Raw genomic sequence first — 20,408 nt, forward strand, 5'->3', positions numbered from 1 at the left:
TGTTAAATATCAAAAATATCAATTTTAATGATTTGCCATAAAATGTGTATTAAATTGCGAATTTCAAAAATCAAAATTATTTCATATCAGAAGGCCATTCTTCGTATTCAGAATGCAATTCGATATGTCTGATGTGCTCTAATGTCCCAAAATAAATACTGTCCAAACGTTCATACCCCAGCCCTTAATGTTATTCAAACACTTTCAGAGTTTATTTATATTGCTCTCAAACTCAGGTATAATATGCATTCTGATACATAATGTTTCTCTATTAATCTAAATTGTTGATTTTTCTTTCATATGCATGTAAATAATGTCTGTCACCGTGTAATTATTGTTTGCTTTGTACTATGGGCTGGAGGCCTACGTACTTAATAAAATACAATGAATGAATGAATGAATTAAACTAAATGACATGATCGCAACATTACCATGATTACTGTTACAATATAATTAATCATATAAACCCATTACCTTACCTTCAAATATAACTCCACTTCATCCTGCTAGATTCATTGATTAGACAAAATCAGGAATCCACAACCCCGTCCACAACACAATGTATAATTCCAGTAAGTAAGTAAATAAGTAATTAGACAAAATCAGGAATCCACAACACAATGTATAATTCCAGTAAGTAAATAAGTAACTCCAGGTCCGGTCCATGCAAGTATCCAAATTCAGAGTCTGTCCATAGATTTGTAAGACAGTGTAGCTTTCCAGAATTGCTTTATCTTGTAGCGTAGCTCACAACTTACATTTCTGCTCTCCCAGCTATAAAACATCACAATAACCTAGTTTTCACAATAATGCTGTGGGCAAGATTTTTGGTCCCAGTAAAAAAGTAAAAAATTAATCTTCCACAAAACAGGCGGTGTCCAATTTCAGCTCAACCCAGATTGGTTCCTACAAGGACTACAACATTTTCACAGGATGTAAGTTCTACCCCATACATTGTGAAAAATAAATACACTTAATGTGTTGCAGTGGCTCCGGGGGGGGCTGAGGTCCGGCCCCTCATTAATTTTGGTGAGGGGCCCAAGTACCCTAGAGCCCCCAGGTAAAAATCGGAGGTAAAATTCATAATTTTAGGGTAAAATCCATAATTTTAGGATCAGATTCATAATTTTAAGGTAAAATTCATAATTTTAGGGTAAATTCAAAATGTAAGGTACAATTCATGTAAAAATGTATGCATTTCAAAAGCTTCCGCGCTTCACCCCCACCCCCTTCAGCGTTTCGCGCCTCGGAGGAGAGTACACAGATTGGGGTCAAAGGTCATGTAGTGGATATTAGGGGTAATTTAGTGAAAATGCTGCTATTGCTATAACTTGCATTAAACTTGGTCAGAAGAACCACTGGCCCAAGCTTTATAGGCCTATATATTGTACCACAGCTTAAGGGCCACCCAAGGTCAAAGGTCAAATGAGATCACATGTTAAACTTAGCCTGATTTGGCTTTGAACATCTTTGTAAAATTTGATAGAACAGCTGTCATTAGTGCAATTTTAAGATTTGTCCCCAGATGACCTTTGACCTGACCCCTGTAAAATGTTCCAAAAATTTCCCCTGGTCACCAAGTTTGTTGTCACCGAGTTTGAGCCCCGCACCCATTACAGATGTCCTGAAATTACATTTCTAAGATTTTACCTCTGCATGACCTTTGTCCTGACCCCTGCAAATGTTCCCCTGGTCATGAGATTTGTTGTCACTGAGTTTGAGCCCCATACCCCTTACAGATTTCCAGAAAATGAAATTATTTAACCACAGATATCCTTTGAAATGACCCCTGCAAAGTGTCCCATCTAAGATTTGACCTCTGCATGACCTTTGACCTGACCCCTGCGAAATGTTTTCCTGGTCATGAGATTTGTTGTCACTGAGTTTGAGGCCCATACCCCTTACAGATATCCAGAAAATGAAATTATTTAACCTCAGATATCCTTTGACCTGACCCCTGCAAAGTGTTCCATAATGTTCCCCAGATCATTAAGTTTGATGTCACCAAGTTTGAGCCCCGCACCCCTTACAGATGTCCAGGAAATTCATTTCTAAAATTTGACCTGCATGACCTTTGACCTGACCCCTGCAAAATATTCCCCTGGTCATGAAATTTGTTGTCATCGAGTTTGAGCCATATACCCCTTACAGATGTCCAGATAATGCAATTGTGTAAGATTTTATCCCATTAATGACCTTTGACCCCAAATCTGAATGCAAGTTATAGGCGTGTGGTATAGCCGATGCTTATAATGTAAATGACATCATTGTACTATATAATATGTGGGAGAAGAAGCATTTTGAAGGTATTTGGTTAAATACCGGAAATTCCCCCTTAATGACCTTTGACCCCAATTCTGTTTAGATCCTATGGGCACTGGATATAGCCGATACATATGTGCAAGTGACGTAATTGTAGGATGTAACATGTACGAGGAGAAGCATTTTGAAATTTATTGCCAGAAAGAAAGAAAGAACCAGATGACCTTTGACCTGACCCCTGTACAGCATTCCAAAGTGTTCCCCTGGTCAGTAAATTTGTTATCACAGAGTTTAAGCCCCGTACCCCTTACAGATGTCCAGAAAATGCATTTCTAAAATGTGACCCCTGCATGACCTTTGACCTGACCCCTTCAAACTGTTCCCATGTTCATCATGAGATTTGTTGTCACTGAGTTTGAGCCCCATACCCCATACAGATATCCAGAAAATGAAATTATATGATTTGACCCCAGTTAACCTTTGACATGACCCCTGCAAAGTTTTCCAAAATATTCCCCTGGTCAATAAGTTTGTTGTCATCGAGTTTGAGCACTGTACCCCTTACAGATGTCCAGAAAATGCATTTCTAAAATTTGACCTCTGCATGACCTTTGACCTGACCCCTGTTAAATGTTCCCCTGGTCATGAGATTTGTTGTCACTGAGTGTGAGCCCCACACCACTTACAGATATCGAGATAAGGCAAAATAGATTTTACCCCTTAATGACCTTTGACCCCAATTCTGTGTGCAAGGTATGGGCACTGGATAAAGCCGATGCACATGTGTAAGTGACGTCATTGTGCTATGTAATATGTGGCAGAAGAAGCATTTTGAAGGTATTTGATTTTATACCGGTAATGCCCCCTTAATGACCTTTGACCCCAATTCTGTTTGCACCCTATGGGCATTGGATATAGCTGATACATATGTGCAAGTTACGTTATTGTAGGGTGTAACATGTAGGAGGAGAAGCATTTTGAAATTAATTGCCAGAAAGAAAGAAAGAAAGAAAGAACTAGTGGCAAATGGTGGTCATAGACCACAAACCTAGCTGGGGCGTGTTGGGGTTGTGGAGGTATCTGACCCCTGCAAAATGTTCCAAAAATGTTCCCCTGGTCATAAGGTTTGTTGTTACCGAGTTTGAGTCCCATATTCCTTACAGATGTCCAGCCAGAAAATGCAATTTTAAGATTTGACCCCAGATGACCTTTGACCTGACCCCTGCAAAATGTTCCAAAAATGTCCCCTGGTCATTAAGTTTGTTGTCACCAAGTTTGAGCCCCGTATCCCTTACAGATGTACATTTCTAAGATTTGACCTCTGCATGACCTTTGACCTGACCCCTGCAAAATGTTCCCCTGGTCATGAGATTTGTTGTCACAGAGTTTGAACCCCATACCCCTTACAGATATCCCAAAAATGAAATTAGAAGATTTGACCCCAGATAACCTTTGACCTGGCCCCTGCAAAGTATTCCAAAATGTTCCCCTGATCATTAAGTTTGTTATCACCAAGTCTGAGCCCCATACCCCTTACATATGTCCAGGAAATTCATTTCTAAAATTTGACCTCTGCATGACCTTTGACCTGACCCGTGCAAATTGTTCCTCTGGTCATGAGATTTGTTGTCACCGAGTTTGAGCCCCATACCCTTACAGATGTCCAGATAATGCAATTGGAAGATTTTACCCCTTAATGACCTTTGACCCCAATTCTGTAAGCAAGTTATAGGCGTGTGGTATAGCCGATGCATATATGCAAATGACATCATTGTACTATATAATATGTGGCAGAAGATGCATTTTGAAGATATTTGGTTAAATACCGGAAATGCCCTTTAATGACCTTTGCCCCAATTCTGTTTAGACACTATGGGCACTGGATATAGCCAATACATATGTGCAAGTTACGTAACTGTAGGGTGTAACATGTAGGAGTAGAAGCATTTTGAAATAATTGCCAGAAAGAAGAAGAAAGAAAGAAAGAAAGAAAGAAAGATCGGATAGCAGAACAGTACCTAGCTCGGGGGGTTGGAAACCCCCCAGCTAGGTAAAGAAGAAAGATCCGATAGCAAAACAGTACCTAGCTCGGGGGTTGGAAACCCCCAGCTAGGTAATAACAGCATGGTTATTTCAAGTGGACATAGTTCCTTATCTGATCCAAAATCTGTAGACATTTTGGGACATTGTGGTTCTTGGGAAGTTGCAGTTATTGATTGGGCAGGGTTTGTGAAAGAAATTGGAACTAGTGGCAAATGGTGGTCATAGACCACAAACCTAGCTGGGGCGTGTTGGGGTTGTGGAGGTATCTGACCCCTGCAAAATGTTCCAAAAATGTTCCCCTGGTCATAAGGTTTGATGTTACCGAGTTTGAGTCCCATATTCCTTACAGATGTCCAGCCAGAAAATGCAATTTTAAGATTTGACCCCAGATGACCTTTGACCTGACCCCTGCAAAATGTTCCAAAAATGTCCCCTGGTCATTAAGTTTGTTGTCACCAAGTTTGAGCCCCGTATCCCTTACAGATGTACATTTCTAAGATTTGACCTCTGCATGACCTTTGACCTGACCCCTGCAAAATGTTCCCCTGGTCATGAGATTTGTTGTCACAGAGTTTGAACCCCATACCCCTTAAGATATCCCAAAAATGAAATTAGAAGATTTGACCCCAGATAACCTTTGACCTGGCCCCTGCAAAGTATTCCAAAATGTTCCCCTGATCATTAAGTTTGTTGTCACCAAGTCTGAGCCCCATACCCCTTACAGATGTCCAGGAAATTCATTTCTAAAATTTGACCTCTGCATGACCTTTGACCTGACCCATGCAAATTGTTCCTCTGGTCGTGAGATTTGTTGTCACCGAGTTTGAGCCCCATACCCCTTACAGATGTCCAGAGAATGCAATTGGAAGATTTTACCCCCTTAATGACCTTTGACCCCAATTCTGTAAGCAAGTTATAGGTGTGTGGTATAGCCGATGCATATATGCAAATGACATCATTGTACTATATAATATGTGGCAGAAGATGCATTTTGAAGATATTTGGTTAAATACCGGAAATGCCACTTTAATGACCTTTGCCCCCAATTCTGTTTAGACACTATGGGCACTGGATATAGCCAATACATATGTGCAAGTTACGTAACTGTAGGGTGTAACATGTAGGTGTAGAAGCATTTTGAAATAATTGCCAGAAAGAAGAAGAAAGAAAGAAAGAACTAGTGGCAAATGGTGGTCATAGACCACAAACCTAGCTGGGGCATGTTGGTGTTGTGGAGGTATCTGACCCCTACAAAATGTTCCAAAAATGCTCCCTGGTCATGGGGTTTGTTTTCACCGAGTTTGAGTCCCGTACTCCTAACAGATGTCCAAAAAATTCAATTCTAAGATTTGACCCCAGATGACCTTTGACCTGACCTGACCTATGCATGATGTTCCATAATGTTCCCCTGGTCTTGAGGTTTGTTGTCACCATGTTTGAGCCCCGTACCTCTTACAGATATCCAGAAAATGAAATTCTACGATTTGACCCCAGATGACCTTTGACATGACCCTTGCACAGTGTTCCAAAATGTTCCCCAGGTCAGTAAGTTTGTTGTTGTGGAGTTTGAGCCCCGTACCCCTAACAGATATCCAGAAAATGAAATTCTACGATTTGACCCCAGATGACCTTTGACATGACCCTTGCACAGTGTTCCAAAATGTTCCCCAGGTCAGTAAGTTTGTTGTTGTGGAGTTTGAGCCCCGTACCCCTAACAGATGTCCAGAAAATGCATTTCTAAAATTTGACCTCTGCATGACCTTTGACCTGACCCGTGCAAATTGTTCCCCTGGTCATGAGATTTGTTGTCACCGAGTTTGAGCCCCATACCCCTTACAGATGTCCAGATAATGCAATTGTAAGATTTTACCCCTTAATGACCTTTGACCCCAATTCTGTATGCAAGTTATAGGCGTGTGGTATAGCCGATGCATATATGCAAATGTCATCATTGTACTATATAATATGTGGCAGAAGATGCATTTTGAAGATATTTGGTTAAATACCAAAAATGCCCCTTTAATGACCTTTGCCCCCAATTCTGTTTAGACACTATGGGCACTGGATATGGCCAATACATATGTGCAAGTTACGTAATTGTAGGGTGTAACATGTAGGAGTAGAAGCATTTTGAAATTTATTGCCAGAAAGAAGAAGAAAGAAAGAAAGAAAGAAAGAAAGATCGGATAGCAAAACAGTACCTAGCTCGGGGGGTTGAAAACCCCCCAGCTAGGTAAAGAAAGATCGGATAGCAAAACAGTACCTAGCTCGGGGGGATGAAAACCCCCCAGCTAGGTAACTACTGCTTTTAAATGGGTCAGTCGCTCACACCAACAGATAAGTGTGCTACCACATCAAATTTGAGCCCAGTGTGCTTTTCAACTGTGGACCATTCCCCCGGACCATTCCCAATATCAATTATCATACCATATACAATTATACATACACTTGATTTTCTGTTTAGAGGGGCGCACACCGACATCGCCCGGTTAATAATTACATTAGTACAGCCAGAGACACTCAAATGAATACACGGGATCGATACACGTAAATGTGCTATGCACGACTGATATTCAGACGATAAATCTTTTGATACCGGGGTGGAAAATGATGAATATCTCCCGTAAATGATTTCGTATAAAGAAACCAGATGTGGTTCCTTGTACTTGAACATATATGTTCAACATATATTATCGTCGTTAGGTTGCGCTTTGAAAAACCAGCGTGCGTCTTGAGCTGAAAAAGTGACCAAAATCATCAGATTTTATATAGCGCAGCGTAGACCCTCGTGGAGGTAGTCTCGGCCCAGACTGTATGTGGCTATCACGAACATACAGGATCGACGAGTGTCAGACCGACTGACACAAACTGACTGTGTAGGAGACTATCGTAAAGGCAGTTAAAAGCATTAGACAATGGCATATGTATGCTCGCTGACCGTACAGAGGTCAGTCACAGGCTAATATCATTAGCCTTAGTCGGATGTCCTTCAGCCTATTATGTGTTTTATAAACAGGTGGGAACACCCATTCGTGGCTGTGGATTCACCCTACCATGGCATTTTCTGCCATGAAGATATCGGGACGATGACACTGTGGGGCGTGGTCCAATTTTGCCATACCGTAAACGTTCGCCTAATGGCGCTATAGAGTTCATGGAAATGAGAGAGCGCCATCCCTGTAAAAGCCGACTATTATCACTGATCATTAAGGGTACGTGTAGTTAAAGGGTGAAACCTATCGACACATACAATTGAATACCTGAGTTAAAGAAGGGCCCAACTCCATCAAAACTGTTTTTAAGATATTAAGAAAAAACTTAATATTTGGAAAAGTTTTATAGACAATGTTTTCATCTTCAGGTGACCTTTAATACATGAACATACAATATTACATACATTCGAAATTATATTTGACGTTTCCATGGCAATGGTACAGGTCTTAATACGAGCTGGAGTTGGGCCCTTCTTCCACTAATATATTGCAAGTGCCAGTTCCGTAAGCAGATGTGTTATAAATAGCTACAGAAATTTGATAATTATCCATTAATTGCACAAGTAGAAGCATGTAATATGTTAGCAAGAAAGTTTATTTTAGGGAAAAGCAGATTTCATGGATGAACAAAATTCCTCGTTAACCCAATATTTGTGGAAGAAGGGCCCAACTCCATGGAGTTGGGCCTTTCTTCCATGAAAACCATGAATAAGTGTACGTGGAAGAATATTTAGAGAGTGGATTTGGCTCATCTTTCACACACAAGGAAGAACAGTCTGCTGGCAATAAAATGCTGGGTCTAACTCATTTTTGTAAAAATTGGAGTTGGGCCCTTCTTCCACTCAGGTATTCAATTATGAACAAGATCGAACAAACTTGTTCATGATAATGCGGTAATCATTCACCTGATACGTTGTGGCCCAGTGAGCAGAGCATTAGACTATAGTGCGAGGATAAAGAGAACTTGTGGAGAAGATTGATGGTTCGAATCTCATGCAGTAATTTCTGACAGATTATGATGTCTGTCAATGTTTTTTTTTCTGATGTGAGGAAATTTTATTCTCTATTTTCTTGATTTTATCTTTAACATTGTTTATATAATTGTATTATTTTATCTTGTATGTGTCTTTTTTCATGATTCTTTGTTTTTATCGTTTCATTTTAGAGTAACTCAATCCATTCAATCAAATGTTGTAATGAACCCATTTGATTGTATAGGCATTTGTTATGTGTGTGAGACGAACTGTCGCGTGCGACAAGTCTTTCAATTCGCGCGAATTCAATTCATAAGAGGTATTTCATTTTATTCGAGGGGGGGGGGGTCCCAAATATACGGGGGTCATAAAGTCTTGGATAGAATAATAGGAGGGGGTCATAAACTGTTTTATGATCAAAATGTAGGAGTCACACGATGACCACAGAAAGTGTGTTATTTTATTCAAAATACAATTTTGGGGTTTGGGATCATAAAATTTTTGTTGCCGAAATAGGGGGCACACCGACATCGCCTGGCTAATAATTATTTGATGCAGCAGAGATATTCAAATAAATGCACGGGATCGATACACGTGAATTGCTATGCACGATTTTGATATCAGACGAAAATCTTCGGATACCGGGTTGGAAAATGATGAATATCTCCCGTAAATGATTTTTTCTCAAGAAACCAGGTGTGGTCTCATACACTTTAAAATACGTGTTGAACAGATATGATAGTCGTTAGTTTGCGCTTTGAGAGAGTAGCTTGCGTCTTGAGCTGAAAAAGTGACCAAAATTCAAGATTTTAAATAGCGCAGCGTAGAACCTCGTGGAGGTAGTCTCAGGCCAGACTATATGTGGCTATCACGAACATACAGGATCGACGAGTGTCAGACCGACTGACACAAACTGGCTGTGTAGGAGACTATCGTAGAGACAGTCTATAAGCATATGACAATGGCGAATGTATGCTCGCTGACCGTACAGAGGTCAGTCACAGGCTAATGTCATTAGCCTTAGTCGAATGTCCTTCAGCCTACTATGCATTTAAAAACTATTAAACAGGTGGGAATACAATGGCCATCCGTGGCTGTGGATTCAACCTACCATGGCATTTTCTGCCATGAAGATATCGGGCCTATGACACTGTGGGGGTGCGCAATTTTATTGACGCAGACTTTTTGTCAATTTGGGACCCCTTCCGAAAAAAATGATAGCCCTCTAAGAGGATTCAAAAGATAACCTCTGCCCCAATAATCCCTAGCTATATTTGTTTGAAACTGTTCCACGGAGGATGTATCATAATAGGCTCAGTCTTCAAATGATATAAATACAATTTGAATGAGTGAACGAACAAAATCATACAACGACCAACTGAATAGAGGCTGTGCATATGACGTATCATCCCGTAAATATGGCGGACTACTCAAATGCATTCAACAAAAGCATGATTGCATCTACCGCGACAGTTCATCTTACACACATAACAAATGCACTACGATCAAATAGGTTGAGATGACAACGTTTGATTGAATGGACTGCACTGCGCCATGATTACGGGGAAGAAACCGGTTCAAATCCTTTGTTTGGAGCCAATCGATAAACGCAAGGCCTCTATATCATTGAGCGTGTTTATAGTGGTGTACGGTATTTATACGGTATCCTTATACGCATATCGGATTAGGATGGAATGTGACTTATCCGTTATCTCGGCTGTTTATAGTGGCAACCATGCAATATGGGAGCCACAAATATGGTGCAAATTTCAAACAGTTTACCGTCGAAACGATACCGGCTTATTTTATAACATTATTGCTACAGTACCGTACCATATTTGTAGGTGATGTGTTATTATAGTGACAAATTTGATCTCGGAGAGTTATATAACCCTACTCCACTTCCTTGAATAACGGTATCGTTAATCCCTGTCTGTTTATAGTGGCCGTATACGGAATGCATATACTGCAATATCCATCGATATCGATGGATATCAGTTCCGTATAATATGTACGGCAAATAGCGCTATTGGTCTGTTTATAGTGGCGACCAATACCGTATAAGATGTACTTATACGCTAAATACCGGATAATCTGGCTCACTATAAACACGCCCATTGAAAACTGGCTAGGATTCCACAACACAATGAGCGTGTTTATAGTGGGAGCAGATGTGCGGTACATTGCGGTACAATTTCTACCCGGTTAGAGATTATCCGGATACTTGCCCACTATAAACACTAGCAGTATATGTATGTACGGTACATCGATATCCTTCTCAACCGAAGGATATTGTGGCGAGATATTCCCACTATAAACACACCAGTATAAATTACCATATATAAAGTACCATTCACCATTCAAGGCGCACCCTCTACCGACTGAGCTAACGGGTCAGACAATAGAAGGGTGTAATTTTGAGCTGAAGAATATTAAAAAAATATAAAGAAATTACAATGTTATAAAAAGATTTACCAAAATGAGTTAGGTATAACGTATGAATCGATTTACAAATAAAGTCCAATGGCACTTTAAGAAATAAGAAAGAATACCTGAAGAAACCCCAAAACATTTGCTGCTCTAGCAACTAACCTAGTGACCTAAAGTATTGGGTCATGTCACGATATTTTTTTCTGAGGCATTATGTCCAGGTTGCTCAATTTAACATACACGTATATATATCACCTAGGTTTCATTATCATTGAGGTATAGAACTTTTTATTTTTTCGGAGGAGAGCAGGTAGGGCAACTACTTGATAATATTTCTACATGTTCATACTACATACTCTGAAAATTTTAGAAAATTCGCACGAGTCCGTTTTTTTAAATCACATTTTGTTCCTAAAATGGGGTTATAGCGCCCTCAACGGCACTCTCTCCATAGGGCTACATGTAAAGACTAGTTATAGATAAATGGCCCTAAAATAAAACGGACTCGTGCGAATTTCCTCAAATTTTGCATATGATGTAGATTTAACATCTGGAATGTAATGCAAGTGATGCCGTTGCTGCTCTTCTAAATTCTTTTTTAAAATGTCCGCCCCAGACCAAGGTGTATCCTTAATGCTGTTGAGATTTTACAAGGATGGCGCTCTCACATTTCTAAGAATCCAAAAGCGCCATTAGGCGAACGTTTATACGGTATTCTATTTTCCATCTTACATTGAGATCTACCATTAAAACAATGTTTCCAAATTTTGAGTTGCATTGCTCCAGTGGTTTTGATATGCGAAGCAAACTTTTGCATGATAACAATGCCCCATATAGGATAAAACATACTTCCTGTGGTGGTTACACAGAATTAGAGAAGGAGAACCGGGACTCCCTATACCGCCACGTACAATCGCGCCGTCAGCTATGGGGAGAAAATTGGGGGTATTCGGGTCCTTGCCGACGGTGCGCGGAGACGAACGAAAACAATTCTGCGTCTCATCTGAAGCGTCTTGGTACTCGCGTGCAGGTCGCATCAAGACTTAGTGCGTCTCTCAAATGCCCCTATCATCCATGTCACACTTGCATGTCAACGAAATCCTCGAGTGCATTCCGAGGGAAACCGAATACCCTCATTTTTTGCTCTATGTCTGTATCAAGATGGCGGCTGAGTCCCGGAGCTCCTTCTCTAATTCTGTGGGTGGTTAGAACAATTACGACCAATTAAGGGCTGGGGTAGCAACGTTGACACAGTATTTATTTTGGGACCTGAGAGCACATCAGACACATCAAATTGCATTTTTAATTTGAAGAATGTCCTGATATCAAATAATTTTGATTTTTTGAAATTTACAATAGGCCTATAATACAAATTTTATGGCAAATTATTAAAAATTGATATTATAACATTTCACAGTCCGCGAAGTCCGAAAATTAAATTCCTTTTGCAGACAGGTAACACACATGATTAGGAAAAATTTCCAACCGGGTTTGCTAAAAATCACCACTGCTGGCAGTAAATATGAATATTTTTTCCGAGGAGCTTACCATTTTTATGCCTTTTGGGAAACTTTATTTATATCTTCAATACGGAAGGTCAAAATTTTCATATAATCGTCGCATTTTCGTCTATATTTCATACACTTTAAGTACATAGCATTAGATTTATGAAGACTTACCTAGTTTTGGTGAAAATATGCATTTTTTCACCCAGGCTTCAGCCTGGTGATATTACATTCAGTTTAGACCTTGTCCTTTGAACCCAAATTGGCTACTTTGAAACGAAGTAGCCAAATGCATTTGCTTCGACCTCATTAAAATAATGCAGAGTATCTAATGGATCTGCAGGCTACTAAAAACTAACCTCACTCCCCATGACAAAATTCATAAAACTATATTCAGTAGTGCTTGACTTTACCCAGGGAATGGATGGAATATTAACCTCATTCAAGTCCCCATGACAATTATTCGTACAGCTGTTCTGTAGCCTATGAAGTTATTTTTTGACATATAGGGATGATGTTGCAATATGAAAGTTGACTGGTGAATGGCCATGGCCACTAATTCATGAACTTGGCTAGCTGGCTGGCTGGTCTGAGGTCACACTTCTTAAACATCTATGATTTGAATTGCATTGTTGTTCTCATCACAGACTGAATTAGAAGGAACCATTAAACTACTACTATTAAAGTCTGTTATTATAATCGGACTCTAAATTAATTGTAAAAAATCCTCCTGCTTCCATCATGCAAGTTATTCCACTTAGACTGTTTGATATAGGCCTACTTTTATCAAAATAAGCATTGATTAAGCATTTGCCAGTGAAACATTCTCACTCACAAAAATCACAGATACACAACATGAGAATCTGTGCAATGTTTGACAGAGAAGGTCACTAAATCTGGCAGTCTCAAGTTCATAATTAGTTTTGATTGATCTTCATGTACCAAATCATTTACTTTAAATTGATATCCTAGCTGTGACCTCTGAGCCAAATGTTCTATATAACATAGTAACACCACATGCATTCATATACATTTATATAGGCCTACAAACATATTGGCATAATGGGGATTGATGTTCTCTGACTGCAGTCAGAGAGCTACAAGTAGGCCTACCAGTATGGCTAGTAGTAGCATACAGGTAGTTCATATACTTATTCAGCATTCAGCAATCATAGCTCAGTTGTGGAGTAGGCCTACTAGTTCTTTGATTGAATCACCACCTTCTTGACTGATCAGAAGACCGGTGTTTTATATAGGCTTACTGCATACACTGCCTACCTCTTTGCAGCTATGTGGAGCCAAGGTGGGGCAGTCCGGGGGGGGGGTTGTGCAGTCATGTGACCTCCGTGCGGCCTGGGTATTCCCTTTTAAAGGGATTTTTATTGACATGACACTCGGGGCCGAATACAGCGAGAATATGATTTGTAAATATAACAGCTGAATGCTGAGACGATTTGCTCCCCGTCACTTTCACTCCCAACCATTTACGCATCATGTCACACCCATGTCACACCCGGCGCTTTCGCGTATTAGTGATTTAGAGTGATTTAGTCATAACTCATTACGGCAGCAAACACCGCTGGGAGTGGAATGCACAGCACGGGGCCAAAAATATATCATAGCTGCTGCTTGCGTTTGTTTCGCTGTGCACATTTGTCTTTAAAAAATTGGCTAATTATTGTTTTTGTTTTCTTTAGGCCTACAAAAATATTGGTAAAAGATGGAATGTTAAAAGAATTTTGTTGGAACTATAAATAGGCCTATGCCTATACGTCATAACAATTAAATTAAATTTGTGACAATATTTCTGTAACAGAGTATCTTCTCTGATATAATACTCGTAATTATGTTTAGGACTATCAATAACATTGTAAATAAGAAATCAGATTCAGAACTCATAATTGACCCAGGCCCCACAGCTAAAAGGCACCAAGCCGTGCAAAAAAAGAAATAACACTTATCATAGTTGGTTCAGTGATGCATGGTCTCCCGTAGAACACCATAGGCCCCAGACTAAAATTGTGTTGAAAGTAATGTAGGCATATTTTGCACTTTCACTCTATACCTAGGCAGTGAACACTCTTTCAAGTGCACATTTTGCTATATGGTGCTATATGGATATTAGGCTATGGGACTGTAGAATTAGCCTAGTAGGAGCCTATATTGAACTAATTTAAAATATATTTCCGGGGAAACAGCCCTAATTTATAATTTAAAATCTTCATTCATGAAAATATACCTGCAATTTGAAATTAAGTGCAGAAAGATTTTAACATAAATAAATATAATTATAATGCTATGGAACTGAAACAGATTTAATTTGCACGTTATTATTTAGAATTAGAAACGAATCAAACGATATCACTAACGCTTTAATTTCAGACATATGAATTATTTTTCATGAAAATGCAATGTGACATCAATGGTCTATGCAACGTGTATGTATTAAATAAAATGAAGTTATGTGCATCGTATCATTAGGCCTATATCCACAGACCGCAGTTAGTCCGTGCACATCGTGCATTACGCCTATGTTTATGAATATCAATTTTCTTCAGTCGAAGCACATTCCCGGAGCACATTATACATGTAGGCCTACCGGACATATAATCAAACCGGAGAGCACCATCAGCATAATAGGTCTGCCACTTGTTTATTAGTTCACACCTGGGCCGGGCTTCAAGCAATCGATCATGCCGCTACCCGCACTCCCGCAGTATAAAAAGGGGTGAAAAGTGCACAGGAGTATGTAATTGAATGGGAGTGAAATTGCGAAGGTGCGCATAGATACGAAGGTCCGCATAGACTGCACGGTGACTACGCGTTACCAAAAAGCGTACAGTGCAAAGTGAGTTCACGGGGTCACGTCGAAAAACTTGGATTTATTTATTTATTTTATACTTTGAAACACTATATGCACTTTATAGATAGTTAATATATTATTTACGGATATAATACGGTACTTCTATTTTATTTGGCATCGTAAATTGCTGGATTTTCGATCAAACAGTATTGATCACTTTTGCTAAGATTATTGTATAATTAAATCACTCTGAAGTCAGCATGTCGGTGTATAGTGTAGTGGTTTGATCGCTTGCATATTGAGGCAAGAGTCCTGGGTTCAATTGAAAATATTAAATAATTCATCTTTTTTCAATTACGAAAAGGAAAAATTATATTGTAAATCAAGATGTGTGATTATTTATTAGCCTATTTTGCGCTCACTTTTAGTTCATACTCTTCTGTGGCTATTCCGTTTAAAGACAACCCTCCCTCTGGAATCTACCGGCGGATGGGTACATTCTACTGCCCTTAATGTTACAATATCAAAATGGCAATTGTCCTACCACAATCTGCGTTAATGCAAATTGGCGCCTTTATAGTTGTTGATGTTACTTAGACTTCTTACAAAAAATTCTACTATAGACATATTATCTCACAAGGGCTTTTTATTGAAGCTTTGGCTTTTCTTGGGCTGTCCAAAGCTCCAAACTGTCTATAAATGACTAAATGAGTTTGAATTGTTAGTTTACCTGTACTTGTGCCCTGTTTTGATCCAGTCTAGTCAAGCAGGAGAAGTTGGATGTTGGGATAGATGGAGCATTCTTCATCATCGTATAGCAGTTGGTATTAGCTGAGTTGCCTACTACAAGAACCTGAATGTGATAAAAGCAGTTGGAATCATGAAACTTGCTACACTTTGTCACAAATTAACAGGGCCGCCCACTCCCCACCGCCACATATCATACCACCTGTGCGTCCCAATTAAATTGCTCCTTAGATGTCATACGCACACAAGCGCGGTTGATATCCATTGATTACTTTTGAATGTGATGTAGGGAGGGATTACGCGGTGACGTGACATCCTTTGCTAGCCCGAGGTACTGACACCTCCGTCACTACGATATTTCCACTGTGAGGAAGGAGCAACGTACATGACGTAGGGCCATGATGTGTCGGGCTAAATCCTTTGCGCAGGAATATTTCACACGCGCACAACTACCATATTATTTTGTACATGGCGTGATTTCGCACTGCTGTAATTTGTTAGTCTAATTTTTGAAGAGCAAATGCCATGCAAGTTGTAATTATTAAAATTTGTTTATTTCAACAAATTCTAAAAAAATAGTGTTTTAGTGAGGAGATAAAAAAAAAGTGATGGTTAGATGACGTACCGGTTAATAACTTGCACCAATTAGGCTATATGTCGGTCACTGAGAGAAATCTAAACATTTTGCTTTGGACTTCGGTATATCCCTTAGGGCTTCGCCCCTTGGAATATTCCTCAGTTCTAAAGGCAAAACGTTTAGATTTTGTTCACAATGCCCTCCAAACAACTGATGCGATGCGCTGTTATCAATCTCTAAATTAGGCATGAGAATGATCATCCATGAAAAAACCTGAAGTGTTTGAAAAAAGCCTGAAAAAATGTGTGAAATTGGGCTCCAAAAAGGCCAAAAAATGATGGTGTAAATATTAAATTCACTACATTTAAATATATTTCTGCTCCTTTTTAGTTGAGCACTTTATCTGTAGTGATGGTTTCATCTAAGTTTATTCTTGTTATATATATAGTGTTGTGAGACCTACACAAGAGAAACATTTAAAACATGGCACAAAGGTAGGTTTGGTAAAAAATATGCATTACCTCCGAATACATGTTAAAAGCTGTGTCATTTCGCAAACTGAGAGAATAGTAAACAATAGTTAAGCAATAGGTGCATGGTAATACACTCTTTATTTCTACCAAGTTTCAATAGCCTGCGTTTAAATATTTCTGAGATGTCAACAATAAAAGCAAAAGGTAAATTTCGGTAACCGAATGTTTCCTACGAATACAATTTGACATCATGACAGTATTGTGAAACACTACCATTCATGCCAATGCCCATATTGGTACATAACGAAGGCCTGTATTTTTGCTATCAAATCATATGTTGCGAATTCACATACATGCCCACCATGCAAAACGGAATACGGCTTAATTATTGAAAAATATGTACTGAAATAGACGACGGTCTGCTCATTTGAAAGAAAAATCAGATTCGAAGAAGATTAGAAGGGGATAAATACTTGGATTTGTCAGCTGTCATGTGTGTTTCATTTCAAACGTTTACCGACCTTCTGGTTTCTGAGTAATTTGTGTCCAAATTGGTTTATTCGAAGGTAACTTTTGACGTTTTCGCTAAGTTTACCTATACGAATACCATGAAAAATACCATAAAATGAAGATTTGATTGCGATATCCACCAAAAGTCTAATTCTTACCTACAGGGTGTCCCCAAAAAAAGAGGCCCCTCATTGCGCCCTCTTTTTCTCCTATTTCTGAAAAGTTGATCAAATGTATTTTGGTATGTAAAGAAACCTTAATTCGTTAGCTTTAATAAACCAAAACAATTATTTCAATCTTCTCACAATTTTTGAAGATATGCCCTCTTTAAGAAATGTACCCGTTTTTCACTCTGTCCACGGATGAGGTTTGGCTACATCAAAGATTTAAACGAAAAACACGGTTAATGACATGAATAGATAATAGCATTAGGCTTGGGAAAGCATTCACTATAACTTAGCGAGGATCACCAGCTAGCTTCAAACATCTTCTCAACCCCGTATTACTGCTGCATTCGCAAGTATCCGGCGCACAATGATGGTACGCAACGCAATTAATGCAATGAGAACTAGGGCTGAAACCTGCATTCGTCAAGTAGGCAACCAGGTAGAGGGCAGAGCAGCACAGTAAACTCACTTCAAAAGAACCAAAAGACAAACTAAACAGACCTTTTCAGGGCTATCTTTTATTCCAAAAAGAGAAATGACTTATGTTGTTAATAAAAAGAAAGCAAGAAACAATAAAGTAAGAAACATAATAAAACAAAAAGGCATAAAATAACGAGAAAAACATAAGTAATTACAAGTATAGCAAGTCCCATCCCACATCAATTTCGCCCAAATTAATGACACTTAACAAAATCCATAACCATAAAGCCCACCGGTAAAGCCCATTCCTAAAAATAAAGTTGTTATTTTATAAAGTTATCATCGAGGAATGTTTTATATTCATGCATGGTATGTGAACTTTTTAATCTTTGAAGTAGCCAAACCTCATCCGTGGACAGAGTGAAAAACGGATACATTTCTTTAAAAGGGCATATCTTCAAAAGTTATGAGCCGATTGAAATAATTGTTTCGGTTTATTAACGCTAATGATTTAAGGTTTCTTTACATACCAAAATACATTTGATCAACTTTTCAGAAATAGGAGAAAAAGAGGGCGCAATGAGGGGCCTCTTTTTTTTTGGGACACCCTGTACAAATACTGAATTGTTACTAATACGAATACAGCATAATACATGACATGTGTAATGAAGTGTCCCTACCAATGGAAATTAATTGTCAAAAACTTTAAGCGGTACCCCAGACAATATTATTACCCATATACGGATTCATTCAACAATTATATATTATGTAAATTTGCTGTTTAACTACTTGCATATCAAAATGAAGTGTTCAAAATCTTGCTAAAAGCAACACACATACATATCATCCAATGTGCACTGGGAATCATTTTCATTTAGGGAGCATTAGAAAAGGTCAACTGGAATGTGAATAATTATGTGAGCACTGCAAACTGCATTGGGAGAAGAAATAGCTAGAGCCAGACATTCCACACAGCAGTGTGTAAAACTATATAAAGGTGATTTCACTATGCAGATATTTCTAGCTGGTCACGTAGGTCCGTGAAGCATTTCATGCAGGATTTTTTCACACATATTTGCAGGAATCTAGTCACATCATCCCTTACCTTGCATGTTTTCTTGGCATAGGAGTCAAGAGCTTTACCCCCGTCTTTAAATATTTTGATGTTAGCCTTGAGCCAGTCGTTCCTCTCCACCACTGTCTCCACGCCCTCCTTACGGTGTAGACCAAGCATAATACATGTATCAATATCTTTAAATGCTTCCGACACACTAGCAGTTGCTATACAATCTGTGAGAATTGAACATCAAACAGTTATATTTTGATTAACAAACAATATAATTTGACCATGTCCTTAAAATATGACCTAACTTTAAGACTAACCCCAATGTTGATGGAGGAGCTGCAATTTTACTCATATTGCATGCACACAAATATCTCATCTCATGTCCACTTGTAGTGTGATGTGCCCTGAGTAATTTAATTTGATGATTTATCTTTGTTTACAAAATTACATGAGTGATGACATTTTGGGGGAATTCCCCTCTCAATTTGAGCAAAACAAGTTGAATCATATCTAATTTGGAATATTTGGAAACCCCCCTGAGGTTGTAAAGTGAAGATGACATCACGGGATTCCCCTCAGGAAATATGTCATGTGAAAAGTTAATGTTATAATTAAGGCTTGGGAATTTCCAAGATGACATTTGGCTATTAATATTTGGGATTTCCCCCTGCTTGGTATATAAGAAAATGGAATCACAGTTATTCACAGTTTATAGTGTTGATCTGGGCTAGCTAGCTAATATGCTTACAGTCCAATTCCTTCAAAGAAAGGAAATTGCAAACCAGAAATATTTTATGTAGTCAAATTACTCGGAGAAGATCTAGAATACGTCAAAGAATGTACTTCTTCCAAGAAAGGAATATATATTCTTCTGTCGACTTGCTGAAGTCTGGGTTTTTGATACAACACAGCTGTCAATATAAGTGGGGACAACTGCATCGCAGTCCTGTTTCCTGAAGATATTGTGTGAAAGGTGGAAATAGCACCATAGCAGCGCAAGGAGTTAAGTTTAGAGAAAGCAGCGCAAGGAGTTAAGTTTGGAGAAAGCAGCGCAAGGAGATAACAGTTTGGAGAAGCAACGCCATTTTTGTGTGAGGATTTCATACGCAAGGATATTTATAAACGCAAGTGTTCACTGGACTTCGCTGATTTTCGCAGGACAAGTGAATAAGGATATATAACATCAGTCGTCCAGAACATTGCAAGAACATTATGATCACCAAGAAGAAGAATGCTGGCTAAGTACTAAGTAGATAAAGAGTGTTTATTTGATTATTGTGTATGAGCATTTGTTGTCATATATTGTACAAATCATATTAACGTGCTTTCATTTTGTTAGCTTAATCAAACAGTGTATTTGTGTTGTGCATTCGTGTGAATTTGGGTAAAAGGTGATTTTGGCCTTGAGTCAAGTACGACTCGTAACAGTGAGGATATC

At 38.9% G+C, this 20,408-nt stretch overlaps 1 protein-coding gene across 1 annotated transcript in view; it reads right to left on the bottom strand.

The window, feature by feature from the left end:
* LOC140152517 (malate dehydrogenase, cytoplasmic-like) overlaps positions 1-20,408 on the bottom strand; it is a 124,925-nt gene that overhangs the window by 25,854 nt on the left and 78,663 nt on the right. The window contains exons 4-5 of the mRNA XM_072174868.1: positions 19,010-19,194; positions 15,741-15,863 (exon numbers count right to left, since the gene is read on the bottom strand). Of these exons, the coding sequence (XP_072030969.1) occupies positions 15,741-15,863; positions 19,010-19,194 (308 nt within the window). The remainder of the gene's footprint in view (positions 1-15,740; positions 15,864-19,009; positions 19,195-20,408) is intronic.

Source organism: Amphiura filiformis, chromosome 5 (genome assembly GCF_039555335.1).
Source record: "Amphiura filiformis chromosome 5, Afil_fr2py, whole genome shotgun sequence".
Lineage (NCBI taxonomy): Eukaryota > Metazoa > Echinodermata > Ophiuroidea > Amphilepidida > Amphiuridae > Amphiura > Amphiura filiformis.